The 15592-nt window shown below is 36.2% G+C and overlaps 1 protein-coding gene across 1 annotated transcript in view; it reads left to right on the top strand.

The window, feature by feature from the left end:
• The window catches only part of LOC107086803 (probable G-protein coupled receptor 158), a 110952-nt gene that overhangs the window by 76565 nt on the left and 18795 nt on the right, over positions 1 to 15592 (top strand). The window contains exons 8-9 of the mRNA XM_015378001.1: positions 5499 to 5637; positions 11678 to 11783. Of these exons, the coding sequence (XP_015233487.1) occupies positions 5499 to 5637; positions 11678 to 11783 (245 nt within the window). The remainder of the gene's footprint in view (positions 1 to 5498; positions 5638 to 11677; positions 11784 to 15592) is intronic.

The following is a 15592-nucleotide window of genomic DNA, read 5'->3' as shown; positions in this document are numbered from 1 at the left end:
GGTTCGATCATTAATGCCTGGTATTTGCATCAAGCATACACCAGGTGTAAAAGTGTGCAAATTAGGAAATTATGGCATCAAGGACAAAACCTTTTGTTTAAAGAACATAGTTCTATTAATGTATGGTTGATAATCTCAACATCAAATGTCTGTCAAACACATAGACACAGACATAACAAAAAAAATTGTGTTAAACATCTTCAAATCCTCCGTAAGGCTTTCACAAACTGGTGTCTTTTGTTCAAATGTAGCCGATGACAGTAATAACAGGTTCCAGTCTCTTGCATCTTGACCTTCTCTTCTCTTTTGATAAACCACTCAGCTTTCATCTGCTTCCTTTTGTAGAAATAACAAGCTACTTATTCTAGCAAAACTCAAACTGCTCCTTAACAATCTGCTTGTTTTCCAAGATTTTAAGCAGTTCTACAGTCCAGACCTGATTTCTGTAACCACTTATCTCATTTGAAAATTGTTATTTTAGTTATTCAAATATATCTATTTTTAGTTTTTAATCACAGTGTCCAGCTTTATTTACCTTTTCCCTACACAATAAGTCACTTAATACATTTTACTCTGTGTAAGCCTTATAAAAGGGGTTTTCTTTTGTATTATCTCAAGAACTGCTGCCTGTTTATGGAGCAGACAAGTGACTTCTGTGGGTCACCCACTTTGCATGGTTTCTAACAGTTTCAAAAAGCCAATGTGCATTTGTAAGATAGAAGACATATAGTAATTACTACTAGATAATTAACTTTATTGTAAAAGCTGTAGGTATGCACTTTCTTAAGAAACTCTGTATTGGTTTTATTTATCAAGCACCTCAAAATACTGGCCAACACCCAGATGAATAAAAATATAAGATGAAACAAATAACAAAAGGCCAAGTGTTCATGCTATCTGGAGTTAATCAGATTTTATTTATAGCCTTGTCAGCTGTGTTACTTATAAGTGTAGCTTTTAAACTTCCCTGAAATTAAAGTAAATTAGTATCATGGTTGTATTCAGCTAGCCGAGAGCATCGATACCCCATGAAGATGGAGGATGCAGAATGGCATGTTAAAAAAGGGCTTTCTGACAAACATGGAAGCAGCAGGGAGATGCTGCCAAATGTGCAGAAATTACATATTTTTACTGTATCTTCAACTTACTAGCAAAATATGTTAAATGGCAACACATAGTGGAGAATAGAAGGAAAGGATTTGAGCAGAAAGGTGTATAAGATTCCCAAACACATACCTTTCTGATTCCACATCATCTTTGTGATAAACTGCAAGAATCACTGGAACCGTACACATGACCCAGATGGCCTTCAGCGTGTGCTACAGCACAGCCTCTTCAGTGACAGATTCTAGACGCAGGAGGCAGCGATGTGTAGCTCTCTGGAGCCAGTCTGACAGCTGGGGAGACTAATCCTGTTTGGAAAGAAGGAAACATTGAATCCCTGAGATCCCCCTTAAAACCTGGGAGACAGACAGACTGAGGGAGTGAAGGTGGCAGGATGAGATGGAGGGTTCAATTTATGCTTCTTGCAGGTAGTGGCCAAAGATGCAACAAGAGATTTTTTTTCCTTGCCAGCAGAAGTTCAGAAAGAGATGGAAAAGGGTGAGAATGTGGAGGAAGGACGGCTAAGGACACTGTAGAGGGGAGACCCAACACCAACAGAGAAAATGTGTGCAGTTCTGCGTGTGACAACTTCAAGAAAACATGCACACCCTGAAAGAAATGTGCCCAAGAATCCCTCCGGTTGTTCCTTTGAATGTCTGTAGACAAGCTGGTAAATGAGGGAGCCCTGCTGTTTGCTCTGACAGCCAGAGAGAACACGCTGATGTGCTGCTGAGGCTGCACTGAAGGACAGGGAGGACCCTTTAAAGCAGCTTTGGAGCATTTCATCAAAGCTGCATGCCATGCCTTTGAAAAGAATTCTCTTTTTCTGTTTTCATTTACTTTTAATTTTGACAAGTGTTGTAGTAAAGCAATATTCTAAAAAAAAATTAAAAAAAAGTTTTTTTGCACCATAATAAACAGTAAAGAGCTATTGTTAAACATCTCTCATATTGATTAATTTATATTCACCTGCATTTTCTATTTCTTTCTATAATCATGATGCTCTAAAAACATCCATTCTTCAAAATGTTATTTTAAAGAAAAACATCACAGACAAAATACCAGTTTATTTTTTATTAGATTTTTGTTGTTTGTTTTGTTTTCATCTGCTAATGTAAACCAAAGACGTATTTATTGAATCCCCTCTGCAGCTCGGAAAGGTTCATTAAAAGGGTATACCAAATTAAAACTATGTGTCATTTGAACCTGTTCCTTCCACTGATAGATGACGCTCTTTGTTTGTTTCTATTCTTTGGAGATTGTATTCTATTGATTCAAGACTTAATTTCACAATGCAGACACAGAGTTCACAGCTTCACACACTAGAATAATTACTTTAGATATTTTATGCTTTCAAACTACATTAGGTGATAATGAGCTTTCTTAGAACACCGCGATAATACAGTAGGAGAACAAACACTGCTGTCATTGGATGAGGATTAACTTCTAATTGCTTCCTGTTCTTTTTTATTACTGTTTGAGGGAGCAGCTTAAAGTCTAAAAGCATAATTCTGTGTGCTGTCATAGAGAGAACCAATCATACTCTATCCCTCAAACTTTTTAAGTTTCACAAACACCAGTTTCAACGTATTTTTGGGGGGATTTAATGCATTAAAACAGCACTAAGAAGTACATGGGAGTGATTACTTATAGAAGGCTAAACTATGTTGTTTTTTGTATCCCAATTTATAACAATACTCTAAAAAAGTAAATCCTAGTGCAACCATTTGCCTCTTGTTACTGTTTTTTGTTTTATTGCCATTATAGTGTCACAAGTACAGAGCAACGAAATTCACAGACTGCATTTAACCCATCCAAAGGGTCTTTGCTCAGGAAACCAGAGTGGCAGTCTGTGGGAGTGGGGCTCAAACTCAGAACCTCAGGATTCCAAGCGAATGCCCTAACCACTAGGCCACCACTCCCCAGTAAATGCAGTAGCAACTATGTGTTTAATTTGATGCAGCTTTGTAATTTTGTTAGAACACTGTACTGTAGTGGCCAAAGCATTGTTCAGACCAAAGTCAAGTCAGAGCGAAACCTGTAGATGTTTATTATCAGTCGCCTCATAAAATACATGTTTAAGCTTTTAGCATCTGACAAGGCAATAATTCATGGTTGTCAATATGAAAATTAGCTAGAAGACTGGGACAAGTGTACTGAAAAGAAAATGATCATCGAAGGATAACTAAAAGAAGTCCAACCACCAGTCATTTATGGGGTATTTCTTGACTGATGAAAAAAGAAGTGAACTTCTACCTGCTAAGTGCGACAAATAAAGGGAAACTAACCCTGCAGATTGGCCTAAACACAATACAGTGAATTAAAGCTGTAACAGTGTCATACGTTGGGGATTAATGTCTTTAGTCGGGGCACAGAAGCTTGTTAGTGCTGGCAGGAAGATGGATGGAGCTAAATAATTGATTAATATTTGCTCTCTGTCTATTTGCTAAAACATGACTCAGTTGTATCTATTTTGCAGCGACTGGACAAGTTTCAGTCCCTTAATATGCAAAAATGAGAGAAGCTGTAATTATACAATCCTAGGAAGACTATTCTCATTTGTGATGAATTCAAACTTACACCACACTTTTCAGTTTTTTTCTTTTAAGTTATAAAAATAGCTAAGCTGTCATTTCTGTTGGTCTACCTATTAAAATTATTTAAATACACAGAGGTTTATGGTTTTTAAATCAAATATAAAGAGGGTTTCATACTTTACATGTAAATAAACATTTCATAGTGAAGAGTGTGAAAAAGGATCAGCTAATTTTACAGCATACTGTATGTACAGCAGTCCTACTGCACTTTACACCTAACAGTATATCTTCCTAATTTAAAGGCCATGGGTGGTTTGTTATAAGGACCATCTGTAAAAAGGGAACCTGTTGTCACTTAGATGACCTTTTTATATAGGGAGCTAAAGATAAAGATGCAATACTTCTGCAGACACAACAGGGAGCTCATTTGGAATGCATTTTTTCAAGGTATATAAAGTTTTGTGAGGAAAAATGTGAACGCACAATAACAGCTTGTATGTTTCTGTCGAGAATGTTTCATAAATAATAAAAAATAATGAAAAAAAAAACCTTTGAAACTTTCTGCAAATTTTAATGACAAATTACAATTTCAGGTTAGGCCTAAAAGTGACTCAAATAAAGCTTAAAGTAAGTCAATAAAAGCAGGGTTGTCAAAAGTACCAATATTCCCAAAAGAAACAAACGTTGTATCCAGATACAATGCTAACTTGGCGTAGTTTCGATACTAAAGACAAATGTTTTTTCCTTTTTTTTGCTATTGTTGGTTTTAGATTTCTGGGTTATCTATTTTCCATTTTTTTTTAACTATCTTTTTAAAATTAATTTAACTATGTGTGATTCTGTTCTTTGTGAGAGTTTAAACAATTTCGATTTTCCAAATTAGAATATTTTTTCATGCCTATTAATGCTTAGTTGTCATTTTTATCCCAGTGTTATCAAAAGGGTTTAAGGTATCCACTATTTTACTTGATATTGATATTGAGTATGAAATCTTAGTATCATGACAAACCTTAATAAAAAAAAAAAAATCTTTTCCATTTAGTCCTTTGCTCCACTGGTTGTTGAAGTCAGAGGGACACTATAGTGAAAAACCCAAGCAGCTGTTTTCTCGGTAGTAATTCTTGGTTTATTGAGCCCCTTGCAGGTTTCTCTCTTCTAAGAATATTACTGCTACTAAATTTTTTTTTTTACAGTTGGGATGGTATATTTGTAGGGATGCACAGAGTTTGTCCCTGTTCTAGACCAAAAAGTTGCATTCTCATTTTGTAAACTTTAATTCTCTTTGTGTTTCTTTCAGCACTTTCTTTTGCCATTGTTTCTGGATGCCCAGATTAGTGAATAGTTATCCTGTTAACAGATTCCTCCTCCTGAGCTGTCGATCTCTATCAGATCCTCCAGAGTAAACTTGGCTGACAGCTTCTCTGATTTTTGCTCTCTATGTCTCTTTTTAGACCTCCTCTTATGCCATATCCTTTCCACCTTCTAATGATCAATTGAACAGCAGCCTGTGAGATGTTCAAAGTTTCATTTAAAACTGCTTTATATTTCCCCGTAACGTTCTCCCCAATCTGTCTGTTTCATTCCTTGGTCTATATTAAGCTGTTTTTCCACTAATATTGCTAATAAGGGCAATTCTAGCTAATTTAATTGTATCATATTAAGGGGTTGGTGTGGTAGCAATAATAGAGATACATAAAAGGTATTTCAGAACAGAATCAGAAACTGTGTTCTTTTCCTTCACGCTTCACACAGTCTGGCATGACTTTGTTTTGATAAATGTTGTTTTTGGGAGATTATTAACATTTGAGAGTTTTTAAATGTGTTTACCTTCTAAATTGTCGACTGCCTTTATTTTAGCTGAGTTCCTGTTCCTGCTTTGGGGAGTGTACCTGTGCTATGCTGTCCGCACCATCCCCTCCGCCTTCCACGAGCCGCGTTACATCGCTGTGGCCATCTACAATGAGCTCCTTATATCGGCAATCTTCCACATAATCAGGTGGGTGCAGAAAAATGACCATGACAGCACATAATCATAAAAAGCACATAAGATCTGTTCATCAAATTGTTCCCTCATCTAAATATATGGGTGCTGAAGTCTTAACAGATCATTTAAGTGACAGTAGTTCAATATTAGTACATTGATGTCAAGCTCCTCACGGATTAGGCCCGTATCTGTGGCTCATCTTGTCGTTTTAACTCTGGAATTTAGATATCTGCTTTTTGGGGCTGTACAGACATATCATTTCAGAAAAAGAAGATTTTTATGCTGCTCTTTCGTCAGGGAAATGAACAAAGTCAGCAGAGTGCAGGGGGAGAGAGTTTAAAGGATAGCATAAATTATATCTTCCTCAGGGAGAGAAAAAGCAGAGATGTACCGTGCCAGGGACTAAAATAAACCCTGTTTGCCACATGCTGTTTGTCGATGCCAGTCTCTGTCGCACTGAATTAAACAGTAGCGCTTTCACAGACTATCATGAATGCATTTGGTAATTTTAAATTCAAAGGTTAATCAGAATTTCAACTAAACTATGAGCTGCACTTGAAAATTAGGGTTTTATCATTGCTCCTTCTAGTGTGTCAGTTTTGATTTGTAAAAAAGGGGAAAAAAAATTGTTGGACAACTGAAACCAGATTCATAATGCCGCAAATTCCAGCTGTATCCAGCCTTTAGGGATCTCTGTCATATTCTAAGGAATGCTTCTGACCCACACTCTGACACGTTCAGAGCAAACAGCTGTTAGAGCTCTCCAGGGGCCATGGAAATCGCACTAAACGTTATCAAGCTGGGTGACAGAAAGGGACGGTGATATTGTAACATCATCAGTGGTAGTGAGTTAAATCTATGTTAAAATTCCTTAGAAATCTTTGGGATTATTTATGATCTTATAGGAGTTTTTCTTTTATTCATTTCTTTTTTTTTTTTTTTATAAATCCTCGTTTATTTAAAGGGGATTTTCAAGAATAAAAAAGCAATCAGAAAAATGTTTTTGAATTTAGTTTTTTTTTTGTTTTTCATCCATCCATCATCTATCCATCCAGCTGTCCAGTGCACTCATCCATCCATCCATCCATCCATCCATCCATCCATCCATCCATCCATCCATCCATCCATCCATCCATCCATCCATCCATCCATCCATCCAGGTTCTTTCTTTTCCCTTAAGCATTCACTCAATAATTACTTGTATAAATTCCTCAAAATCAGTGTTAAAGTTGAACAAACCTTCTATTAAATGCTGATCAATAAACACTAGGGTTGTCAAAAGTATCGATACTCAAAAAAGTATTGATATTGAAATGTTGTATCCGGATACAATACTCGTTTTTAAAAGTATCGATACAGTGCTACCACCAGTGGTACCTAAGCAGTCATTCATCTAAAGTGCAGAATAGAGGACAATGCACTTACAGAACACTGTGTGATTGAATAATTCTACGCACTTTTCAGTTTCAGACTTTGTTTCTTAACCGGTTTGGCTGGCGTCATTGTTATGTGTGCAAAGCATAGCCAATGAAGGAAAACTTAATTTAGTTTTTTATCAAGCTTGCTTAATATTGCGCACAGCATACAACCTTTATTGTTTTTATTTGTTGTATTTTATTTATTAATGAAAATATTTTTGTAGAATTTTGGAGTCTTTGTTTTTATCCTTGTGGTATCGAAAATGGTATTGAATATTTTCCTTAGTATCGAAATTGAGTTGAAAAGTTTAGTATCGTGACAACCCTAATAAACACATTTACTGGCTGACTTGGCTCTCCTATCTATGGCCCTTCAAACACAGCAGCAGAGAGAGACTGATTCTTTGGCATTCTGACAATATATAAGCTTTGGTTTCCATATCACATTACAGGAGAGCTCTAACCTTCCACGTATCAGTGAAGACTATGTGTATTGCTGTAATTGCTCTGTCTGTGTTTCCTAAAAATGTTATGGCAAGACTGTTTACACTATCCGTGCCAGTGGGTTATCTCCACAAACAGTGTGAACTATTCAGTCATATACTGCATGTCTTCCAGCCAATGCAACCTCTGGCTATAAAAAGGAGCATTCAACAAATTCCTCCATCCTGGGCTGGTAGTAAGTCCATCTTAGTGCAGCAAATATAGACACATAGCAGTCAATCAGACATTATATTGCATCGTTTTTGGACTGCTGGAGGAGCCTAGTGTACCCAACCCAAATCCAGGCAAGAAAAAAAGGAATAGTATGGTTTCTGAAAAACAAAATGTTACCAGGTGATAATCCCTTTGTGAATTTAGTAACTGTCAGTATTTGAAGGTACATGTACATGTCATTTCACGCCTAAACCAAAAAGACCAAAATCTGGTAGATTATGATGAAATATGTCTATATAACCTAATGGATCCATCCTGATGGCATTGATAGTCATTTTTAACCTAAATAGAACCTCACCACGGTAAGCAGACATAAACAGATGTGGACCTATCTACTAGCAGTGCCACTGAACTACCAGAAAGCCAGATGTCGGCCATCGACACAGCTACTAAATAAGTCCTGATTGTGCCAAACATTTGGTCAAGTCTCAGAGAAAGCCAGCAGCTTGGAGGATAGGACTTAAAAGCTCTGCTAACACCAGTAGCACTGTTAGCCAGGACATGTACTCACATGTATATTAACTTGGCAGAGACATGAGAACACTTCCTAAGCTTTAGCTCCAATCTTAATAAACTTCAATGGTCAGACTGTTTTCCCAGTGCAACTAGAGTTTTATACATCTTGGAATCAAACATATTCTTGCACCTTTTCAAGATTAATCTTGGACTTTTCTTTTTTCTTGCTACATTAGGAGTTCCTTGCCTCCATTAAATTTGGAATGTTGACTAACTGTACACATGTGCAGTGACATAATCATGGTCCATTACGTTGTTATAGTAAATACACACCAAAAGTCTATATTTCATAAAGGATTTAGTAAAAGCAAAGCTTAAAAGACAAAAATAATAAATACTATGCATAAGAATATTGTATGCAACCAGACTAAATTGCAGGAATATAAATGTCAAAATTATAATGCTGTGACTATGCACCTTTAGGTGATCTTTCTGACCCCTGCTGACTTGTTCTTTCTTGTTTTTTTCTTTTGCTGGTGTAATTGAGGACTCTGACTTTACATGTACTCCACAAACTCCTCTCAAAAAACGTTTGGGTGTAAATGAGTCAAGCGTGAAGCTTTTGTTATCCTCTTAGAGGATGTCTTCTCTAATCTCACACATAACTTTTGGAGGGATTTTCTTTTGTCTTGTATCTTCCTGGTCCATTTAGATATTTATTAATACTTTAAGAAGTACATAAAATGTAAATATTGATCAAATTTATCTATGCATATTGGAGGTGTATCGGGGGTTGGGTTAGATGCAAAATCAGTAAAAACACAACAAACTAAAGCAGATAACCTCGGTAGTAAATGAAAGAAATAGAATTACCTTTGTGCCATTTTTGCAAATACCAAACCTGGATTAATTGGGTGAACTGCTAAAAATATGACATTTAAAAATGCATTACACTGTGTTTACAGTTAAATATAAATACATTTTATGTCAATTGGTTTAGTGAATTCTGTCTACTTTTTTTGGGAGTAAATAGTAACTTTCCTCACTGCGGACTTGGCAGCACTGTTGAGATTTAAACTGATGACATTTTTATTACCATGAAACATTTTAATCACTACCACACTGAGCTGCTTTGAATATTCTCTGCAGAGGCAGAGGCTCTGTAGAGCTACAAATATAATGCAGCACTAAAGACCATTTGTTATTTTTTGAAAAGCAACATTGAAAACAGAAGTGAAATAATTTGACAGATGGAGAAACGAATAAACAGACCACATGAATGAAATTCATGTTTCCCTGCCTTTAACTTCCCTTAACAATCTAGTGTTAGAATCATGCAGTTTTTTAGAAAGGCCAGTTAGCCTTACATGCAAAGGGGGACTGTCTGCTTTACACTTTGAGAAAGTTGGAGCACCTAGAGAAAAAAGCATTCATGCACAAGGAGAAAATGCACAGTCTATACAGTAATCCAAAATTCATAATTTAAAATCTAATATTTCATGACACATGTAATGTATTTAGCTTACTGTGCAACACAGACATCCTGTCAGTAGTATTTATTTATTTACTTTAAGTACTGGGGACTCTTAAGTTACCAAAGGGATGAACCTTAACAGCTGTTTGCAGCTAGTTGCCCAAGGATATAGGTTCATTTGTTACACATACTGCAGTGAAATTCCAGATCGACTGTTGGTTCTGGTGACCCTTTTAGAGATAAAAAGAAAAAAATCCCAATTTCTCTTGAATCATTTGAAAGCCATGCATTCTTTTGAAGCAAACACATATGGAGCAGAGGGAATATTGCATAAAAAGTTGTTTCATCTGATGAAATGAAAATGAACACCAATTTAAATAGGACTTTCTGTAGAACCGAGATAAGGCTAGATTTGTTTGTCTCTGTGAAATTAAAGACGAGAGCCCCACTCAGCTATTTTAGTGGTTCTCAAGGCAATGAGCACGTTTGATCTCAGATATTCGGCATTATTTCTTACTGAACAAAACAAGGTCTAATGCTGCCCAAACTACCTGTTTGATTTACAGTCATAGTTGCCATTTGTATTGCATATGCATTATTATAGACTTTTGCAGAGTCCTTTTACAAATGAATGCAAACTAAAAAACTTTAATGAATGGAGCCTCAACAATTAGAACCGTTTTCAGCATGTGAGACTAGCAGCAACCTGTTGCTGTTAGAGGAGATCAGCTGTAAGTCATCGGTCTGGATTCCATTTAGTCAGCCACAAAGCTTAACCTTGCACAGTCAGGACACATTATTTCTGTGATCTTTAAGGTGCTTCAAAACGAGATGACGATGAAAAACATTACAAACTCAACTTGAAGGTTTTCCTTTAGAGTATTTTGTGTTGAAAGTAAAGTGCCAAACATTCAAGGTGTGTTGTTTTTCTTGCAAAAATTGCCAAACTCTTTGACCTACAAAATGTGCTGAGCTGAAGGCCAACAGAATCATGTCAGCATGAAGACGTCAAGCACAAAATATGTAAATCAGTGGTAGGCACAAGTATGTTACCTCTGTCTAAAAGTGCATCAATGCTTAATTTGTTTGTTTCAAAACTGCCAAAAATGTTGAAAGTCATAAGAGCAGAGTTTTATCTGGTTACATGGAGCAGGTCATCTACTTGTTGTTATGCACTACCAATCAGCTAACTTAAGCAAGGATCCTACACTTGGCTCTTATGGCACAAAGGTGTCCTTACTCTGTAAGTCATACATCTGGTATACATTGTTCAAATTAAAATCTGTACATACAGTAGAGATACAGGGTTGTGCGCAATTTAGTTCAGCTGAAATTTTTTGTTCCTCTGACTTCTTTGGGTTTACATATTGTGATGTTTAGTTTAGAAAACAGAACAACAATTTTCTCATCTCATTAATTTTGATTAGTTGATTAGTGGCTCGTTTGTGTTAATTTAACTGTGACCTCAAACCTCACTTTCAATTTTAGATTACCTGCTGTGGACAGTAAACTTAAATTAAGTCATTCAGTTTTAATCAAGCTAAATTGAACATGCTAATTTGGATTTTTTATTTTTTTTTTTACCATCATGCAGTATCTACACACTAATATTTTGTTCTCTAAGTATACTGCTGACTTTAAAAAAATATGCTTAGGAAGGATCAACAGATGCAAGTTGCATGTTTGCAGTATCTACACAATACTGTAGTTCTCTTTAAGACATGAAACAAAAGTAAAACTACAGATGCTTAAATAGATCCAGATTCTAGATGTTTCTTTTTTTAGTGTGGATATATGCAATATTTTAGCAGCATTAAAAAATATAATTGCTTGACTGTTTTAAATAAAACCATATGTTTTTGTTTTAATCCATAATAAAACTAAGCTCTGTTGTTTTCTGAAACTCTTGAGTATGCTCTGTTCTCAGCTGACAGAGGGCTTAGGATGAATTTAATTAAAAACTTTTCCTTTTGACGTTTTCCTGCAGGTTCTCATTGGCTCCTGGGCTTCACCCCGACTGGATGCTCATGTTATTCTTTGCTCATACTCATCTGACTGTGACCGTAACTCTGGCGCTGCTGCTTGTTCCAAAGGTAATGGCATGTGGTCACTGACAAAATGTCAACCATCGTTACATGTGGTTTTCACATCTATACAGTAGGCCACCTTTTCATGTGTGCAAATATTTGAGTGCTTTTGTGTTTCTTATTTTTGGTTTTTGGTTTCTGTTATATTCCAATGACGAGTCAATGCAGCAAAATTATATTCGAATGTGCAGCAACCAGTGCATGTCTTTAAATTACTGTCAAGTATTCTATTCTATTCTATTCTATTCTATTCTATTCTATTCTTTTCTATTCTATTCTATTCAAATACTAAATATCAGATTTTTTGGCTAAGTATCCAGAGCTTTGTTACCCTCAGAGGATGAAACTTGTAGAATAAAGCAGAGAAGGCGTGATCCCTTTATTACATGAATCATATGTGCAGCTAATCAAGATACACAAATAAAACAGGCGACTTACAGCTTCTTATTTTTAGATTTTAGCAATGTTGTAACATTAGCAAACTAACAATTCTTCCATTTTAACTTTTTCTCTAGATTTTTTGGGGTGGATTTAAAATGTTAAAAGTGCAAGACATTATTTAATCACTGCCATCCTTTTAATGCTTTTGTGGTTATTTAGAGTTTTTTAATGTTTACTAAGAAACTTTTTTGAAGACTAAAGAACAACAAATGAACTTTCTCTCCCAAGCAGATTAACCTTATACTGTGCATTTAGTTTTAAAGAAGTGTATTTCACAAAAAAATTACATGACATAAAAAAAAGCTTTGTATTAAAGTGCAAATTTTTACTTCAGACATCCAAAATATATAAGGTTTTGCTCTTATTAGCTGTTGTTACACCATGGGGGAAAATGATTAATCTTCATCATTCATGAAAAGGTTTGTTAATCCTAAGAATACCAAGGTTGTTAATGATAATAGATATGTGTACTTCCCCATTAATTATACACAGTTTTTTCTACTCATAGTGTAATACTATAAGGTATACATTTTTATGTTTTATGTAATCTCCCTCTGGAGTCAAATTATTTGAAGCAGCAATCCCTTTTTGTCAAGAAAGAAGTAATCACCTTCACTGCATAAGAAGGTTAGGGGAAAAGAATGGGGAGAAATGGAGCGACCTAAATAGATATAATAACCTATATTGATTCTGACTAATAAAGTGGGCCAGGCTTGATAAAAGGCAAGCATGTCTTTAATCATGTCTGTAGAGCAGCAGGCCCCTTAAAGTAGAGTTGGACACAGCCTATTACAGACACCCAGCGGGTGTGACACACACCTTTACAAATATCACTGAGGTAGAACCAACAGGAAATGTTTTTATGGGCCCATTCTTCATTCTTTGCAATGCCAGCGATGGAGCTCTAAGTACTAAATCTTTACTATAAAAAGAAGTATTATTTAAAGTTTGGTTAAAGGACTGACTGTATCCAGGCAAGAGATCTGAGTTGAGATTTCAAGAATCTGTTACACAGGATCCATCTTTGAGTATTCGAGCTCTAACTCTGAGTTACCCAAAGCCACCTTTAAAGCAACTGTTGATAAAAAAGCTGAAGCGAAAAGCAACAGTTACACTTACTGACTTTAGAACTTTTTATGTTCTTGTTTAAATGTCATGCTTTTTTCACGTAGACGCATTAAATGTGTAAATGTAATATTATATTAGTAAAATCTTGATTAGTTATTTATGGTAAATGGTAAATGGTATGTACTTATATAGCGCCTTTATTCAAGTTAGGAGACTTGACCAAAGCGCTTTACACCACATTCATTCACCCATTCACGCGCACACTCACACACTGATGGTGGCAAGCTACATTGTAGCCACAGCTGCCCTGGGGCTCACTGACAGAAGCTGGTATTGTGCATGCAGTCTGACCTACAATTTGTTGTTGTATTGATACATATCCGAAATATAGCGGCTAGCAACTAGCACTGCAGCTAGCAGCTAGCAAGAAGGTTGTGGGTTGGATTCCCGGCCCGGGATCTTCCTGCATGGAGTTTGCATGTTATCCCTGAGCATGCGTGGGTTCTCTCCGGGTACTCCGGCTTCCTCCCACAGACTGCTAGGTTAATTGGCTTCTCTAAATTGGTCTTAGGTGTGCGTGTGTGTGTGAATGGTTGTTTGTCCTGTTTGTCTCTGTGTTGCCCTGCGATGGACTGGTGATCTGTCCAAGGTGGACCCTGCCTCTCACCAGTAGACAGCTGGAGATATGCACCAGCAACCCTCGCGACCTCACCCGGTATAAAGTGTGTCAGAAAATGGATGGATGGATGGATGGATGGATGGAGAAATATAGCCTCTGACTGGAAGGCGAAAGCAAGGAAAATTATGATGTTATGATTGAGCAGATGAATTAGGATAGGTACGTGTTCCCTCTGGATAGGGGAATGGAGGCCAAAGGAGGAAGGGAGCCAGATGAAAGCGAGGCTGATGGTCGAGATGGAGTGGAGGGGGGCTGCAGCTCGATGGTGGAGAAACGCCAGTTAAATGAACACAGGCTTTATTAACTAGAGTCATAAATGGTGATAGGCCATCGCACAGCTGTTTACAGCACTGATATACTGCAAAAAAAACTAAGTCCAATGCCCCTAATTTCAACAGGTAAATAAGATGATCTATCACTTGAATTAATATTTTCCCCACTGTGTACTTTAAATAAGATAATAGAGTAATTTTATTTTAAGCATATTTCTTATTTCACTGACAAATGTTCTAACTAACCTGCTCAAATCAAGAGAAAATGCCCTTACAGTATTTCAAGAAATATTGACTTACCTATACTTAAGTTTTTTGCAGTGCAACAGCTGAACATTAGAGGGATAAGAGTTGGGGGTGTAGTCTTTCAGTCTGAATTTTTGCTTAAGCTTAATTTAAAATTTGGATATTAAAATGTGACGTCATATATAGGGGAAAATCTGTAAATTAAGTAGGTTTGATTGATTTTACAAAAATGAACAATCAGTAGCTTTAAGTAGCTTTCCTTATTTTGTATGTCACTAGTGAGTGATAAATCTTATCTTTTTTTAGTTTGTAGCTATTTAAGAAATAAAAATACATTAAAACTGTTCACAAATTGTGTAACAGCCTGTCTATAAACTAAAATATTCGGACTGGGAAAATGTTGCTTTGTATTAAAGGATGGATGGCATTCAGGAAAACTTCCATTGCTGGCTTCTTCATACTAATGTGTTATAGATATCCATTTACAACACATTTATCATCCTAATTCTGTTTGATAGTTGCAAGCTGTGAGGCACAAATCCACACTGGCTCATTTACTATCATTACCTTAAACTCAATCAGTCTGCCTAAGTGCTTATTGTAATTTAGCTGAGTACTCCTGCGGGTGTCTTTAGGGCTGATGGAAAACATTTCTTTCTCCTGCTGCGTGAGAAATACGCTCCCTCTTCTTTTATTCTTTCTTAATTAGGCTCCTCAGAAGCGCAAGTCCATTGAGCACACTAGGATAATTGAGCGCAATGGGAGGGCATTCATTTCATGGAGCATCTGTTCACGGAACCCGACTAAATATTTGGACATCTTCGGTCCTCACAAGTGTAATTCCAATAAAGGTGGAAATTTAATATCTGTTTATTGTGCTGCTGTAATATCTGGACTTTATATTTCTACACAAGTGGAAAAGCACCTGGAATTGATTTTGATCAAAGTTTTTTTGGACACAGAAAAAAAATTATTTAGTAAAAAGTTTAACGTAAAAACAGCCATAAAGAGGGACTTCAATCATTTCACTGTTCCTGTTTTATTTGTCAGTTTTTCCTCCAAAGACCCGTCCTTTTAATAAAAGGCAATAGCTTAACGTTTCATGAAAA

This window comes from Cyprinodon variegatus, unplaced genomic scaffold (assembly GCF_000732505.1).
Source record: "Cyprinodon variegatus isolate N-32 unplaced genomic scaffold, C_variegatus-1.0 Scaffold163, whole genome shotgun sequence".
In the NCBI taxonomy this organism is placed as follows: domain Eukaryota; kingdom Metazoa; phylum Chordata; class Actinopteri; order Cyprinodontiformes; family Cyprinodontidae; genus Cyprinodon; species Cyprinodon variegatus.
Note: the sequence above shows the minus strand (reverse complement) of the source record. Positions and strands in the feature narration are given on the sequence as shown.